Source organism: Colletotrichum higginsianum, chromosome 8 (genome assembly GCF_001672515.1).
Source record: "Colletotrichum higginsianum IMI 349063 chromosome 8, whole genome shotgun sequence".
Taxonomy (NCBI): domain Eukaryota; kingdom Fungi; phylum Ascomycota; class Sordariomycetes; order Glomerellales; family Glomerellaceae; genus Colletotrichum; species Colletotrichum higginsianum.
This window is the reverse complement of record NC_030960.1, coordinates 347,313-362,611: the sequence shown is the minus strand read 5'-3', so window position 1 is coordinate 362,611 and position 15,299 is coordinate 347,313. Positions and strand designations below refer to the sequence as shown.

At 56.7% G+C, this 15,299-nt stretch overlaps 6 protein-coding genes across 6 annotated transcripts; 4 read left to right on the top strand and 2 right to left on the bottom strand.

The window, feature by feature from the left end:
- Positions 1 to 1,692: 1,692 nt before the first annotated feature.
- On the top strand, positions 1,693 to 2,301 carry CH63R_11121 (F-box domain-containing protein; the record flags this gene model as incomplete). The annotated part of the gene is made up of 1 exon (XM_018306095.1): positions 1,693 to 2,301. The coding sequence occupies one exon, from the start codon at positions 1,693 to 1,695 to the stop codon at positions 2,299 to 2,301; it is 609 nt and encodes a 202-aa protein (XP_018152936.1).
- An 81-nt stretch (positions 2,302 to 2,382) lies between these two features.
- CH63R_11120 (F-box domain-containing protein) lies at positions 2,383 to 4,011 on the top strand (the record flags this gene model as incomplete). Its single annotated transcript, XM_018306094.1, has 1 exon — positions 2,383 to 4,011. One exon carries the CDS (start codon positions 2,383 to 2,385, stop codon positions 4,009 to 4,011), a length of 1,629 nt encoding a protein of 542 aa, XP_018152935.1.
- A 236-nt stretch (positions 4,012 to 4,247) lies between these two features.
- On the bottom strand, positions 4,248 to 6,691 carry CH63R_11119 (Pyridine nucleotide-disulfide; the record flags this gene model as incomplete). The annotated part of the gene is made up of 3 exons (XM_018306093.1): positions 4,248 to 5,765; positions 5,842 to 6,578; positions 6,667 to 6,691. The coding sequence occupies 3 exons, from the start codon at positions 6,689 to 6,691 to the stop codon at positions 4,248 to 4,250; spliced, it is 2,280 nt and encodes a 759-aa protein (XP_018152934.1).
- Positions 6,692 to 7,023: 332 nt separating this feature from the next.
- Positions 7,024 to 7,750, top strand: CH63R_11118 (uncharacterized protein; the record flags this gene model as incomplete). Its single annotated transcript, XM_018306092.1, has 2 exons — positions 7,024 to 7,360; positions 7,467 to 7,750. 2 exons carry the CDS (start codon positions 7,024 to 7,026, stop codon positions 7,748 to 7,750), a joined length of 621 nt encoding a protein of 206 aa, XP_018152933.1.
- Positions 7,751 to 9,480: 1,730 nt separating this feature from the next.
- CH63R_11117 (Major facilitator superfamily transporter) lies at positions 9,481 to 11,202 on the top strand (the record flags this gene model as incomplete). The annotated part of the gene is made up of 5 exons (XM_018306091.1): positions 9,481 to 9,588; positions 9,653 to 9,697; positions 9,747 to 9,952; positions 10,026 to 10,188; positions 10,240 to 11,202. The coding sequence occupies 5 exons, from the start codon at positions 9,481 to 9,483 to the stop codon at positions 11,200 to 11,202; spliced, it is 1,485 nt and encodes a 494-aa protein (XP_018152932.1).
- A 1,461-nt stretch (positions 11,203 to 12,663) lies between these two features.
- CH63R_11116 (G-protein coupled receptor) lies at positions 12,664 to 14,273 on the bottom strand (the record flags this gene model as incomplete). The annotated part of the gene is made up of 3 exons (XM_018306090.1): positions 12,664 to 13,686; positions 13,751 to 13,955; positions 14,017 to 14,273. 3 exons carry the CDS (start codon positions 14,271 to 14,273, stop codon positions 12,664 to 12,666), a joined length of 1,485 nt encoding a protein of 494 aa, XP_018152931.1.
- Between the last annotated feature and the right edge of the window lie 1,026 nt (positions 14,274 to 15,299).

Sequence of the window (15,299 nt, the reverse complement as noted above, 5' to 3'; positions counted from 1 at the left end):
TGAGTCCAACAGGCAGCTGGGGGTGGATGAAGCGGGATACATTCCTTTAGGCTCTAGTGCTCTGGAGAATCAGCAAGACCATGCACATGGGGGCTTGGGTTCGTCTTGATTGATGCCCGAGGGGGTATGGTGTGTCGCGGAGACTGCTTTTGCGGTTTGACTTATGGAGAGAGCCTGGAACACGAGGCGATGAGAGGGCATGTGCGGCTGGCTAGCTGTCTTTGCGTGCATCCCAAAATGGTGCTGGTGATGGTGGTGGTGGTGGTAGTAGCAGAATGGTCTCCGCACAGGTGGGGATGGTTTCAAGTCAAAATGGGCAAAATGTGTGTTGTTGTGCTGTCTAGGTTGTCGACGTTGGCTAAGGGGGTGCACAGATCTAATGGTTGTTGTCATCCTTCCCATTCCCAATCAGGAATCTCCGATCCTCCTCAACTCCCCAATTGGCAACCAGCCAATTGTTCCTTCTCTCAGTAGCAGTGGCAGTAGTGGGGCGACCGGCGGTTTCTTAAATGTCGGAGCTCGCGTCTTGGGTTGCCGGTGCCCGGACTGCCTCGTGGTCGGCGTTTCCACCTCCGTTCCAAGGGCGTCGACAGCCGGGTGGTTAAAAAGGCTGACGCGACGGGCTTGGTTGGGTCTTGGCAATCTTGGTCTTGTGGTGGCCATGAGACCCCTCGGGAATTAGGGATCAAATGCGCATCGAAAACGACCACCCACCACCGATGCTGCGATTCCAGCTCCCGTCAAGCAATCAGTGTTCCTGCGCCCGCACTCTCGAGCGATGGTAGCCCGAGAAGTCGAAAAACGAACGACCCAAGCCCTGCAACGAAACATGTTTATTCGAGAGGCACATTCATACCGGTTCATCCCTATTGAAACCACAGTGGAATGGATGCACGCACACAGGCAGCGGCAGGTCCTGGTCGCACCCAACCAAGCATCAACATGACGACAAAAGTAAGTCTGCCCGCAAGCAAAAGACATGATCAGTGGGAGGCTTGAACTCCCGGCCTTGGCATTACTCGACATTCCAGGTGGAATATTAGTACCACGCTCTAACCAACTGAGCTAACCGACCCGCTTTGATGAGAGCGGAGACCAGTTGGAGATCTATCATCGTCAGGCCCCGCATCGCAAGTCGTGCCTACTTCCATCATCACCAGTCGTACGACCCTCGCCAGATGTCATAGTTGATTGTTCTTTCCCATTTGAAAGTTAAATGCCTGAATAACTGCATATGCTGTGTGTGGCTCCCCCCCCCCGCGCAAGCTTGTTCTTCCGTTCCTGTCTCGGGTCTTGGCGAGGCAAACGCTGCATGTCTCGCCTTACTCTTGCCAACATGATGGAACCGGACGCGCCTGGCCTGTCTGTTCCTCCTGGGAATCGGAAGTCGAGAGCGGAGAGCCCATGGGAGATAGAGACGGCAGCCGGATGGGGACCCTTTTCTGGCTGCGTCTTTCTTTGGGGATTTTCCCTCTCTCGCCTTGCGGAACGTCGTCTCGCTTCCCATCCCATCCCATCCCATCCCATCACCCCAAACGACGCCGGCATTGCGTCGCCATTATCGTCGACAACAACGTCAATAACAATAACAACATCATCATCAGTTCTGAGGAAAACTTCGATTTCCGGGGCGCTCTCTTTTACCATTCAGACATTGGATATATCATTCTCTTCAGAACCATCCCACCCCCAATGCTGTCCCCTGGTCTTCAGTTTGTCGTCGCCATAAAGGCCCATCCGGACGACGTCGTGCATTTGCACGGTCACGGTCGCCATTTATCCCAGCTAATTCCAGCCGCCATGCGTCTGCCGGTCGAGATCCTCCATCAGATATACTTTTTACTCGACCCTCCCGACTTCAATGTCGCCCGCCACACCTGCCGCACCTGGTTCTGGGCCAGCTTGAACCGATCCATCCTTGTCACCATGCTCAAGCGCGGAGGATGGTGGTCCAGTATCGAGAGAATCCTCGAAGTCAAGCAGGGGAAACGTGCTTTGTTCAATGTTCACGACCAAGATGTGACCGAGGAATGGGTCATGTCCAAGTGGCTCGCCAGAGAGTGTGCCCTGGGCCCGAGTCATCACGGGCTTGAACCCGCCTTCGTCGAGATCAGTCAGACGCAGTTCACCGATTTCGCCTCGGGCACGGTACCTGGGACTGGCGAGGATGTTTGTGCCAGGTACACCGCAAGCATGTGTGGCCAATTCCTGATGGTCAGCTACGGAGCAGTCATTTACGTCTACGAGTTGAACCATCGATGCAGAGACGCCAAGTCGCCCCGGTGGCTCATGTCCTCGTAGCAAGAGACGTTACCACGCCACAAGGGTCTTCTGCGCCCCGTTGCCACCATTCTGTGTCCTTACCGCGTCCTCTGCTGCGCCATGGACACATCCTGGGGCCGCTACTCCATCGCTGCCGTTCTCGATGGCCGGAACGGCATTGTCTGTGACATCACAGGTCTCATGTCAAAGTACATGTTGGACACAACAGCCTCGGAAGACCCTGCCAGGGATGCCAAAACCACAGGATTGAAGCATCACGGTCAATCGTGTGTTTGCCGCTCGCGGTCGTCTTCGCTTCCGCCTCCTGTCGAGATGGGCCCCAGATCCGTCTACCGCAATATCTGCACTGCCGAGAATCCCCCGCGATCCGTTGCCATTTGTCCCCAACGCGTGTGTGTCGCTTTTGGCTCTTCGTCTGCCGTCGAGCTGCACTGGGTTGACGGTCAAACCAACCGAGATCTGGTCCGCCGTTTCCCCTTGTCCACGCGGAGCGACTTCGTCTACTTTCTTCCACCTCGCCCTGCTGTCGACTCTGTCAAGAAGCTTCGTCTGATCAGCTCAGCGGCAGCCATGGACAGCAACTCGACTTCGATGCAGATCATCTTGGGCGCTCTGGGCGGCAGCTTTGGCGGTTATCCTCCCGAGATCCCCGCCGTCATTTCGCGACTCGAGACATCAGCGGCTGGCCCCGAAGCCGACACTTCCAATGTCTACACAATCACAGAACAGCAGCTGAGTGCTTCCATCAGTCCTCCGCCGTTCCGCAGAACTACGTGGAGGGGGTGGGGGAAAAGGGCTCCCAAACCCAGATCCATCGCCGCCGACAACTATCGGGCTGTGCCCCTGAGTGACGGCTCTCATATCCTCTTCACCGACCCCAGGACGGGGTACTTGTGCTTGGGCGCTGACTCTCCAATTGGTTCGATGACCCGCCTCCAGAGAAAGGTGCAGTTTTGGCCACCTTCAGCAGCCTGCTCTAATGCTCCAACCCTGTGCGCCGTCGGAGCCGACCTGACCCATGGCGTGAGGGTTGCCGCCGTCTTCCCGACAGCACAATGGGTGGACCAGCTTGGCTTCCATTCGGAGAAGCAGCTGCTAGTCTTCTATACCTTGCCTCCAGACATGTTCAGAGACATCTCCCGCTTCAGTAACCTTGCGGACATGATTGATCGTCCCGTGGCTGACTGGGCTCTGTGGTGGCCAATGTCTGTACTTCGAGCGGTTGTCGTGGCGTACAACAGCGATGCGACGACCTCCGACCTCTTTAACAGAGGACCCTCATATCCCATTGATGTTCACGGGCAGGTCGTTGCCGTCTGCTCGGGCATTGTCGACCTTGCGCTAGACCCGGGCCCTGACATGCTTATCTGGGCATTCAGCGGAAAAGGCTCAGCTCGTTGCTGGGCACTCAACACAGGAGACCAAAATGCGGTACTGCGAAGCACGGTCCTGAGGGATGGTAGCTTGCGGGAGGTGGACGAGGATGGCGATGTGGTGATGGAAGACGTGGCTTCGGGCAATCGAACGGAGAGCAACCCGCCGACCCCGACAAGACCGCTTACGATGGACGGCGAGGATATGCCCCAGTTTGCTCGTCCATCTGCAAATCATCCTCTGTCGTACAGGTATTATCGATTGACCACCCGGGGGAGGGAAGAAGACGCTGTGAAAGCGAATTTGCTTGAGAACATCCAGGGTGTGGCGAGACTGGATATCGAGCTTCGCTGATGAATAGCGACGGAGGAATGGGAACGGATGGACGAAAAGAGCATGCATAAGTAGAACCTACGAGAATGATTAAACGTACCAGTAGTCCGCCCGTACTGTCCTAAACACCGACCTGAATTCTTGATCCCTACCTGGCTCTCTTCCATTTTGATACCTAGGCATGATGTCTATGAATGTCCTCTATGAAACACCGGGTTGTCAGTCCTTCTAGGGCTCTATCATTTCCAAATTGACCCCTAACGTCTGTATACACCGTGTATAGTATAGTCCTTCTTCGGTCCATTCACCGTGTACTGAATGTCCCACTCCTGGAGATTTACAGCCTTGAAAGCGAAGTCGTATTTGACATCGTAAAAGTCGTCGATGCAGAGGTGGCCAGCCTTTGCCTGCCACGGCTTCTGATGTCCTTCAGGAGGCGGGAGGAACTCGATCTCGTGGAATAGGTAGTCGGCCCTCTTGGCGTCGTCCGTCTTGGCGAACCAGACGCTCACGACGTCCTTCTTCTCGTCGTACCGCCAGACGTAGCGACGAGTGGCCCGGAACACCAGCCCGTTGTCGGCACGGAACTCGCCGTCCTCGATGTAGAGGTACTCGGTCGCCAGGCCGTCGCCGACGCCGTCGTCGTCGTCGTCCGAGGGCTTGTCCGCCGCGGGGACGGGAGCCGAGGCGCACTTGAGTCCGTCAGCGGTCTTGTCGCGTAGGAGGAACTGGGCCGTTCCGCTGAAGTGACCGCTCGGGTGACTGGGGAGCCTGCTGGTCAAGTTCCGTTCGAGCTTCCAGGTGCCCAGGAGGCTGCGGAAGACGGCCCTTGGGACGAAACAGCTCGCCGTCAGCCCGGCGATGGCGGTGGTGTGGGTTTGCTGGAGGGACTTTGCGGCCTCTGCCCGGGCGGCCTCGTCGGCGAGGGGGGACAGGTAGCGTGCTGGCGTAAGGATGTCCATGGGCTTGTTGTTGTGCGGGAGGAGCGGTGTCGGGGGCTCAAGGGGCGGGGAGATGGGGAGGCCGAGAGCGGAGGAAAACTCCTGCATGAGGTAGGCGTAGTCGCCCATCGGGAACTGGGAGGCCCGCGGGTCGTCCCGGAGGGAGACGGTGCGCCAGTCGGAGGCGTCGTCGAGGAGTGCGTCAGAGAGCTTCGGTGGCCGCGGGGCGAGGGAAGACGGCGTCCAGAGGGCGGCGAGCAGGCGGGCCTGCATCTCCATGACGCCCCAGTAGGGGGACCTGTAGAAGCCGACGAAGCCGAGGGAGGGGATGTCCTTGACGTGGGTTCCGTGGAAGGCGAGGGCGAGGGGCAGGTCGCGGTGTCGCTGGGAGTGGTTGAGTTTGTCGAGGACGCCGGGCGGAAGGAAGGAGAGACAGGGGGAGGGATCGAAGCCCGTGGCCAGGACGACGGCGGCGACGTTGTCGATTGTGGGCGGCGGCGACGACGACGGGTGGTGGTTCACGAGGGTCGCCGTTGTGCCGGCGACGGAAGCGAGTTTGCCCTTGGAGACGGCGATGAAGCCGGCGCGGACGAATTCCGTGTAGTTGTCGCTGACGGCGAGGAAGGCCGGCTCCGTGTGGTGGTCCGGCGTGACGGCGATAGAGGGGGAGAAGGCGGATTGGTCCTGGCCGAGGGAGGTTGCGTAGATTCCGTGGGTGAGCTTTGCGGCTTCGGGGGTGATATGGCCCTGGCTGTTCACGAGGGGTTGGGGCCGGTTGTTGAGGTTGTAGGATGAGAAGTCCAAGGGGAGGAAGGGGGCTGCGGTCGATCCGGGCTTAGGCTCGGTCAGTCGTGTGCATGGTTATTGATTTGCCTGGGGCCTGAGGAGGCGAGAGGGCTTGCTTGCTTACCTTGGGCGTGGTGTGCAGGGGGAACACCCACGTGGGACGCTGCGTGAGATGCTCGACGGTGAGTTTGTCGGCGTTCGGAAGCGGGCTCGGGCCCGGCGCGTTGACGGCGGCGGAGATTTGCGTCGCGATGGTGCCCGAGATCTCGACGCCCGACATCTGGCCGCCGACGACGAGGATCTTGCCACCGCCGTTCCTCACGCCGTCGGGGAACAGGCCCTTCAGGTCGCGGTACTTGCTGCTGTGGACCACGGGAACGACCCCGTTCGTGTCGAATGCAACGTCCGACGGGACGACGGGCTTGCCGAAGAAGCCAGACGCGACAAGCAGGTAGTCGAACGCGGACGTCTCCTCCTCACCGCCGCTGCCGCCGGCCTCGGGCTGGACAGTGACGGCCCAGGTGCCGTCGCCCTGCAGGTCCGTCCTGACGACGCGGTGACCCAGCTTCAGGTCGGCGCCGAGGCCGTAGCGGTCGACGTAGCGCTCGAGGTAGCGGCCGATCATCCAGGCGCGCGGCAGGTCCGGGTCCTCGGGTTGCCAGGCGAGGTCGCTGAACTGCACCGTGTGGCGGCTCTGGTTGGCGACCATGAGGGGGTGGACAAGGCCGTCGGCGTCGGCGGGGCGGGTGGGCCAGAGGCCGCCGATGCGGCGTTGGGCGTCATAGATGGTCACGGTGAAGGCGCCGGCGGGGGCGTTGCGCAGGAGGGTCTTGGCCGCCACGAGGCCGGAGGGGCCGGCACCTGGAAGAAGGGTGGTTAGTCAGCGTCGCCGCGCGAGGGGGAGGGGGCGGTAGCCGGAGGTGGATAGAGACGCGTGCGGGTTCCTTACCGATGATGCAGACGCGTTTGGCCATGGTGACTCGGCGAAAGCAGGCAGGGGGGGACAGGGCGGTTGACACGGGATGAAGGCGGGATGAAGGCGGGATGAGAGAGATGAGCCCCTCACTGTGAGATTATCCCTGTTGGAGCAGCCTCTGGGAGAGATTGAAACTTACGTGGGCTGTGAGTAACTCAGTATCTGACTCAAACCCCCATCAATCTTGTACAGACACACTCTACCTCAGAGTTTCATCAAGGCATAGATGCGGTGGAAGTTCTCGAGCCAAAACACCAAAAATGCTATGTCGTCGTCGGGGATAGCGGCAATTGTGGGTCCTGCCGCCGATTGAGACTGGCGCTTTCCGTGATGAGTCAGCAAATGCAGAAGGATTGGACGGCCCGTCTGTCAGCTTCAAAGGATTGGTGCCAGCTGGCCTCCCTGTGTCCCTCATTCACGCACTTCGTGACGTTGCATCTGATCCAAGAGTTTAATTTCTACAGCATCACCCCTTTCGACCTCAGAGTGTGCCTGGAGCCAAAATATATCGTCATCATTCAAGAAAGCTACTGTTACGCACCAAGGCGACGTATCACTGTCACGGTAGCCGCCAAACATCTCGCCAGAGACCCAACGCTGGCGAACACGGACGCCAGCATGCAAGAGGATGGCTGCACATCGGCCCGAAGCTCATCATGCCTGACTGGTCCCGCACACAGTGTCGATTCCACGAGGGCTCTTCTCTTTATGGCATCAAGCTCTCACAGGAGAGGATCCCAGAGAATAGGTCCATACCCGACAACCGCAAGTAGAAAGAGGTCGTCACCCGCCCCAGGAGACCGGGACACGGTCGCCGGGACTGGTCCAGCCGGCCATTGCTGGTGCCGCTGGACATCGACGTGCCGGCTTGCGGCAGGGCAACTACTGTAGCCCTTCTGCCCCGTCCCGAGAGAAGAATTCCACCGCCAGTCTGGCTGGCTCCCCTGCAGGTTGCCAAGCCAAGGTTTCGGGCCCCGTTACGGCCGTTTCTGGCCCAGACGGCCCAGACGACCCCGGCTTCGTGCAGCGACTCCAACAATGGGACGAAACTCCTTAGAGGTCTTGTGATGACCCTTCGAAATAGCTTTCATCGGGAGCTATTCGGAACGTTGGCGTGCCTCGAGCAACACGAGAACAGCAACGGACACTGCCCTACCCTTGACAAGCCGGGACAAAGACCAGCCATCTATGATGGACGCTTACGCAAATTCGTTCGGCATCACGTTCACAGTCCACAAGATGTCTTTACGAAAGTCCAACGATGGTTTCTCTGCGAGGAGGACAGGATTCGACCTAGCCATCCTCACCCAACCCCACGTATCGTTTGTTTCCACCAATCCCTTCGTCGGAGACCCTCCGTCCCGGTGACCAGCCTTCATTTGCGAGACGGCCGTCCGCATGGTACCTTGGTTACACACAGGAGTATAATCCCAACCGAACGAGCTGTATCATTGGTTGAGGGACTATGGCCGCGCCCTCCTCTTGCATCTTGCCCGCCTTCGTTCTCGTGCAACGGCGACACAGATCTCGAACGACCGTCGACGGCGTCACCCTTGTCCTCACGTGGGCGATTCCAAGACGAGTCCTGTAAGAACGCTGTGCCGTTGCACGAGTGAAGAAGCTGGCGATTCGTGTGGTGATAAAAGTGACGAAGCGCTGGACTTACTGCCGATCCGTCGAGAATCTCTCTCCGCTGTGAGGGACGAAGAAATCTCACCCCTCATCAGATCGACGTATGTTCTGGCCGATTGACAGAACTTGCAGCTTCTGGGTGCGGCTGGCAAGGGATAAGCTTCGATGCGCTTCTCCCATGTAGGCACATGACCGTTGGATCCCCCAGGTTCTCCTACCCCATGGTTCCAACCGCCGGAATGTCTAAGTCTGTGGGTGTCAGTCGACATGAGGCACCGGGCAGCCACAGCGTGGGGGTTTTTTTTTTCCATTTAATTTCTTTACGGACGGAAACCGAAGCTGCGGGCCAAACATCCAATCTTAGACAGGTTTATGATCTTATTTTCCTGTAAACCATCGTCCGTCCGCAACCAGCATCTGCCGTGACTTGGGAACCTTGATAGGCGACTGCAGGCCTCAGGGTGCTTCTCATCTAGCCTTCTCATCGTCCCAACCGTACCATGAACAAAGGAACAAGTCAGAGAAGGAAAAACATGGGTACACGGACTCATGGTTTGTGAGTTTTTGGAAGCTCAGTTCACCGCCCAGGCACGTACATCGGTTCACCGAAGCCCAAAGTCTCATTCAGGCTCCCAGCCCCGATTTCCCTGAAAATGGAGGGCTCTGCCGCCCATCGAACAAACACTAGTTCTCTCCAACGCTACCACCGCAGTCACGGATACAATCTACTAGAAAGAGACTTCGATCCGTTGCGTTTGATGTTAAAGCATGCTCCAATGACGCGGTTTGGCTACATGCCACAAGCCCAGCATGCCTCCCCAAGTGTATCCTGAGGTTCTCTGCCGCCATGTAGGAGAGGTTTGGTGTTTGCGTCTCCACCTGCTACCGCTGTGGGCAGGTTCCGTGTTCCTTATATTGGCCGGCTTCCCGCCGATCTGGTTTGGCTTTGACAATCTCGCTACCACCCTTTCTACTTGCGAACCCCAGGGTATCACCAACTCTCGAGCCTCGACAAGCACATTAATTGTTTCTCCTTCAACACTTTTGGTCTTTTGTTTGTATTCCTCTCCAATTTAATCATCCGATAGCAAAGCCAGAAGCTTTTCCACGTCGAACTGAGACAGACAGAATAACCAAAAACAATTCTCGCCGAAAATGAGCGAAAATGAGAAGGTAGATGTCTCACAAGCATCGGACGAAGCTGCCCAGCCGTCTTGTCACGACCCTGATGCGCACCTCAGCGAGGATGAAAGGCTGGAGATCGTAAGAAGGACGCTTTCTACAACAGCATATTTGCATCAATACAGTCCTAACTGACAACCGACAGGAACGCAAGTTGGTCAGACGACTCGACTGGACTCTCATCCCATGGGTAGGTTCGTCTCGAGCTTCTTGGGCAAGCCTGACTGACGTGGCTGCAGCTTTGCGTCCTGTACCTGCTGGCCTTCCTCGACAGGACAAACATCGGCAATGCCAAGATTGCAGGGCTCAACGACGACCTCGGGTTAAGTAGCTCGCAATACAACTCGGCACTCACAATCTTCTTCGTGTCGTACGCCGTTTTCGAGCCTCTGACAAACATCTTGCTGAAGAAGCTGCGCCCTTCTATTTTCATTCCCATCATCATGTGAGTCGGAACGGGGGGCAACGCTTTTCTCATGTGGTCTACTTTTGGTTACATGACTAAATGTCCTCTGCAGGATCCTCTGGGGCGCATCCATGACCGGAATGGGTTTCGTGTACAACTGGAGCGGGCTGATGGCGGCTCGATGGTTTTTGGGCCTCACCGAGGCAGGCCTCTTCCCAGGCGTCAACTACTATTTGTCCTGCTGGTACAAGCGATCTGAATTTGGTATTCGGGCAGTAGGTTACACCTCATAGGCGCGTCGATTCTCATGTGACTCACACTTCCAGGCCATCTTCTTCTCGGCGGCAGCCATCTCGGGTTCATTTGGCGGCGCTCTGGCCGCGGCCATCGAGCAAATGGCCGGAGTCGGTGGCCGCCCCGGTTGGGCTTGGATCTTCATCCTCGAGGGACTCCTGACGGTGCTGTTCGGCGTTGCGTCCTTCTGGATGGTCCATGACTTCCCCGACGAGGCCAAGTTCCTGTCCAAAGACGACCGCGCCCGCGTCATTCGCCGCCTCAAGATGGACCAGCAGGCGTCGGCCGACCATGAGGAGTTCAAAATGACCTTCTTCTGGCAGGCCGTCAAGGACTGGAAGATGTGGCTGGGCATGGCCATCTACATGGGCTGCGACATGCCTCTGTACGCCTTCAGCTTGTTCCTGCCCACCATCGTCAACGAGCTCGGATGGAACACGAGCGTCGTGCGGTCGCAGCTGATGACGGTGCCGCCATACGCCGTGGCCGCCGTCTTCACTGTCTTCATCGGCTGGGTGGCGGATAAGACTCAACAGCGCGGTCTGTGCAACATCTCGGTCAGCCTGATTGGTATCGTGGGCTTCAGCATGCTCATCACCACCGAGAACCCCCAGGTCAAGTACGCCGGCACGTTCCTGGGTGCCCTCGGCATCTACCCGTGCATCAGCAACACCATCACCTGGGTCGCGAACAACGTCGAGGGGGTCTACAAACGCGGCGTGGTGCTGGGTTTCGTCATCGGGTGGGGCAACCTCAACGGCATCGTCAGCTCCAACATCTACATCCGCGAGCCCCGCTTCTCCGAGGGCCACGGCGTCGTGCTGGCCTACATGTCCATCTTTCTGTGTCTGGGCAGCGTGCTCATGACCCTGCTGCTGAGGGTCGAGAACCAGAAGCGGAGGCAGGGCAATAGGGACCACTGGGCGGACAACAGGTCCGTAAAGGAAATCGAGGCGATGGGGGACAGGCGACCCGACTTCTTGTACACGCTGTAGAGCCCACCTGCAAGTGGTTGAAGGAGCAGTCCGCGCATCTTCTTGGTTCTGTGCCCTGGCAGTGGAGAGATGTACGACGCGTTTGTTGAACAGGAATGGACATGTAGTTTTTTTAACAGGATATTGTCACTCAATTGTAAGCTACGGGAGTCACGTACCTTTTGGGTGTGTTGTGTCGTGAGTTTACAGAATGTCGTCTAAAGAGAGTGGAGATGGCGCTTTGACCCGACTCTGGCAGATATAACGGGGACGATCATCAAACTAGATCTCCACTATTGATGCTCGCCCTGGTATGGTTCTATATTTAGGCTTTAAAGGCCCCATCGGCATGGAGCAGCGTAGCTAAAACAGACCTCCAAGTCCACGATAAAATCGCCCCCGTCTTGTGGAGTGGAGTGAACAGAGGTCCGCCGGCCAACGATCTCGGTGTGACAACACGGTCGTGGCGGAAGTCGTAGTCTCGGAGGAGGGGGGGACTTAGAGGACGGCTCGTTGCTGGACATGTTGCATCCCAGGCGGAGACAAGGCCAACCACATTGCCGTTTGTGTAAATGTAAACCTGCCAAAGGCGATCGACTCCACGCTCCATTCCATCGCTAATCAAGTGCCGCTCGGCGTTACTAGATAGAATAGAAGTCTTCTTTTTACCGCTCGGAAAAGAATCCCTAAGCTCCCAGCCAGCCAACTTGGGATTCACTTGCGAGTGAACACGTTGTGCTATGTGACATCAAACCCCAAGCAGCCCTGATCGGGGGTCGTCATGTATCTTTTGTGAGGTTGACCAGGAGCGAAAACAAAACAACCCAATCGCTCTCCTGATCGGACCGACTTCGCTGGCTGTTCGGGCTGCTTGAGCAGGCAGCGGCCTGACCCGATTGACTACCGGGGACTGCGGGGGGACGCCCAGCGCCGTGCCCGGTCCCGGTCTCGGCCCCACCCCCACCAAAACCGTATCTATCTGTCGCCGCAATTAAGTGGGCGGCCGAGGGAAAATGGGACATCGCCCGGCTAGCCACTTGGCACGACGAGTGTTACAACCGTTTTGCAGAGCTGTCTTTCAGTTCTATGTCCTTCTGCCTCCGCAGAAGATGGCATTTGCGGAAACATAGCACGAGAATATGAAACTCACGCAGGTAATCAAGTGACCAACTCTAGCCTGTTGACTTTTTGCTAATTAGGTGATCAAGGTTTCTTTTCTCTTGTCCCCTGACAAGACATCTTCGAGGGCCTTCGCGCGGATTGCCCGCTCTGTTATCATCACATAAAAGAACCAGCCATCAAACACAGCTCACTACAGCACCTGAAAATGGACCTGCATGGTTACATCAAGGTATGTTATTAGTATAATGTGCACTATGTAAACTGCTATGTACTTTGCAACAGTGGAATAAGCTGTTTCTTGCTGTAGATTTACACGATCCGGCGTACAATAGCACTGCCAATAGGTTGTTGACCTATTCATCATATACTGAACGAACCTCGCATTGCTCGAACGTTGCCAACGCCCGAGGGAGGCGTCAACTCAATGTCACTCGTCTGGTCGCTGCCGAGTGTCTTCGTATGTCCGTAACGACCACTCTTGAACCGATCCTGTTGGTCACCTCGTAGCACCTCGATTCTCAGACCGCCATGTAGACCATCTTCGCCACAGCTTCCAAGCCGGACCTGGTGGCGACCGCGCATGTCTTTCCACTCCTCCTTGAATACCGTCCAACTGGTCATGAAGAAAATAACGGCGTTCCAGACACCCTGAAGGGGTAGTACCGTAGCGCTGGCGACATTCAGACCAAAGTGAGACTCATCACGCCTGATCATGTTGAAGACTCTGTTGATCGAGCTCGGTGTCCAGGTCACCAGCACCGAGATGGCAAATATGAAACTGGTTCGAAGATATGCAAGCTTTACGGGATCAAGACGCTGCAGTCTGCTGGAGAATTTGCTTCTGACGCCCCCAATTCGTTGGAATACGGAAAGGCGCGGCTTCGGTGGGGGTGGGTCGGATGTGCAAGTGGTCTCGAATCGAGGACCGGGGGAGCCGTCATCTTCGCTTGTGCGCCATGATCGCTGGTGTCGAGGCTGCTGATCACCAGCCGTGACCTTTGTCATGGCTACGGGTGGTGGCTGGGGTGTCCAAGGCTTCGGCGTCATGGTAGTTATTTGCACCTCCGTGACAGCGGTCCCGTAAAACTCGGTACGGCCCGTAAGATTCTGACGAGTGTCAACGAGAGGACAGTCATCTCGAGTGCCTGTGCGAGAGAGGTAGGATACCTTTTCAGCAGAATCCCGCTCATCCGAACAAGTCATTTCCTTGCCGTCGCATCCGTTGTTGCTGAAGGTGAGATTGTGAAGTTGATTGCGGTGGTGGAAAACATGGTAGCCGACAGCGAAGTAAATCACACTCGAGCCGAGCACGCAAAACCAGATGGGTATGTAGTAGGTGAAGATGCGAAGATCGCCCCATTTTTTGTTTATCCAGCACCACAACTACGCCGTGTCAGCAACCGTCCCAAGGACCCTCCCAAACTCGATCCTGGAAGTGTGTACGCACTGTTGCATTGCCGTAGATGTAATCATTTGGACCGTGTGGACGAAGGAAGAGACAGACAAGAGCCGGAACCAGGGGGAAGCCGAAGCAGACGGCGCAGTAGACCCAAAGATATTCACGAAAGGAGGAAGGGTTGGCGCCTGCGAAGAAGACGAGGTAAACGTTGACGGCCATGGCGAAAGACCACCATGGATCGGATTGCATGAACCTGCCGAGAAGAAATGTCAGCGTCGGATGGTAAAAAGTAGGGGGAACCGAAATCGACTTACATTTCGAGCAAGAATGCTTGAGCCTGACACAAAGCGGAAGTCTCGCCCATACGGAGTCCCTCGTAGCCAATGGCGCACGCGACGCTGGCGCCGACGTTGGCGATTGAAGCGAAGACGATGAAGAGATTCGGCACGCTTCGAATGCGCTTGAACTTCCAGTAGGTGATGAAGATTAAAGTGACTCCAACTAGTGACAAGGCAGAGCCAACCCTTTCAAGCCCGGTGACGACTTCGATCTCGTAGTGAGTGAGAGACATGATTATGGATTGAGACCAGATCGGACAAGTGGGTGCTTCAGCCGACCTCGCGACGAACGGGAAGAACGGAGGCAACAGCTCGACAAAATACAGCTGTAAATCAAGGTCAGCGCGTTGCATTCTCGTGTGCGCTTATTGAAACACGAGTTGGGCAACGAATAGCAAGAATAGTCACCTCCACACTCCGTGATCCGGAGGCTGGGATCCAGGACGGACCGCAACAAGACTCGATCAACGCAACGTAGGCCCGAAAGGCAGGCAAATGGAAGGATGGCGGGCGGCTGGAATCGTATGTATGCGTCTCACACAAAGGCCCAGCGTGGGACAAACTAGGTCCGGACCGGTTAGTCGAGAGGGGGCGACTGAAGAGAAACAGGACCGGGAAATATGAATTGAGAGGGCGGAATAGGCCTCGAAGGCTCAAAGGTCAAAGCAGAACCTTCCGTTGGCAGGCGGCAGATTTGTACGACGAGCAGCTGGCCTTTGCAGCACGGGAAAGGTCGAAAGTTGTCAAAGGGCCCCTGGAGAATTGAAGCTTGTGCGAAGGAAAGAAGAGCGGGAGGTAAGTAACGAAAAGCAGGCCAGGCTGTGTATTAATCTCAAGCTGCCCAGGCTATTAGCCGTAAGGAATTGAGAAGTTGCATGACAGAGGCGTTCGAACCGACCTTGGAAAGGGGAGGGGATGGGGAGGGAGGAGGCTAGAACGGCGACGCAAGGAGGAGGTTGTTACACGAACGAGTACGGTTGAAGCAGGATCTGCATGGGTGCAGGAAAACTGCGAGATGCCAATGAGGACTGGGATCCGCAGATGGGAGGCAACCAGCGACGAAGAGCGATGTGGACGCGACGGCTCAACGGCTGGGGAGAAAACACCAAGTAACCAGTGCCCAGTGGACTGGAAGGAGGAGGTGCAAGCTGCACTGCTGCTGACCGAAAACAGGCAGGAAGTCCCAAGCTGGCAGCAGCGGTCCAGTTCGAGCGAGTCAACGAAACGCATGCACACCATCAAAGTCTTTTCTTAGATGG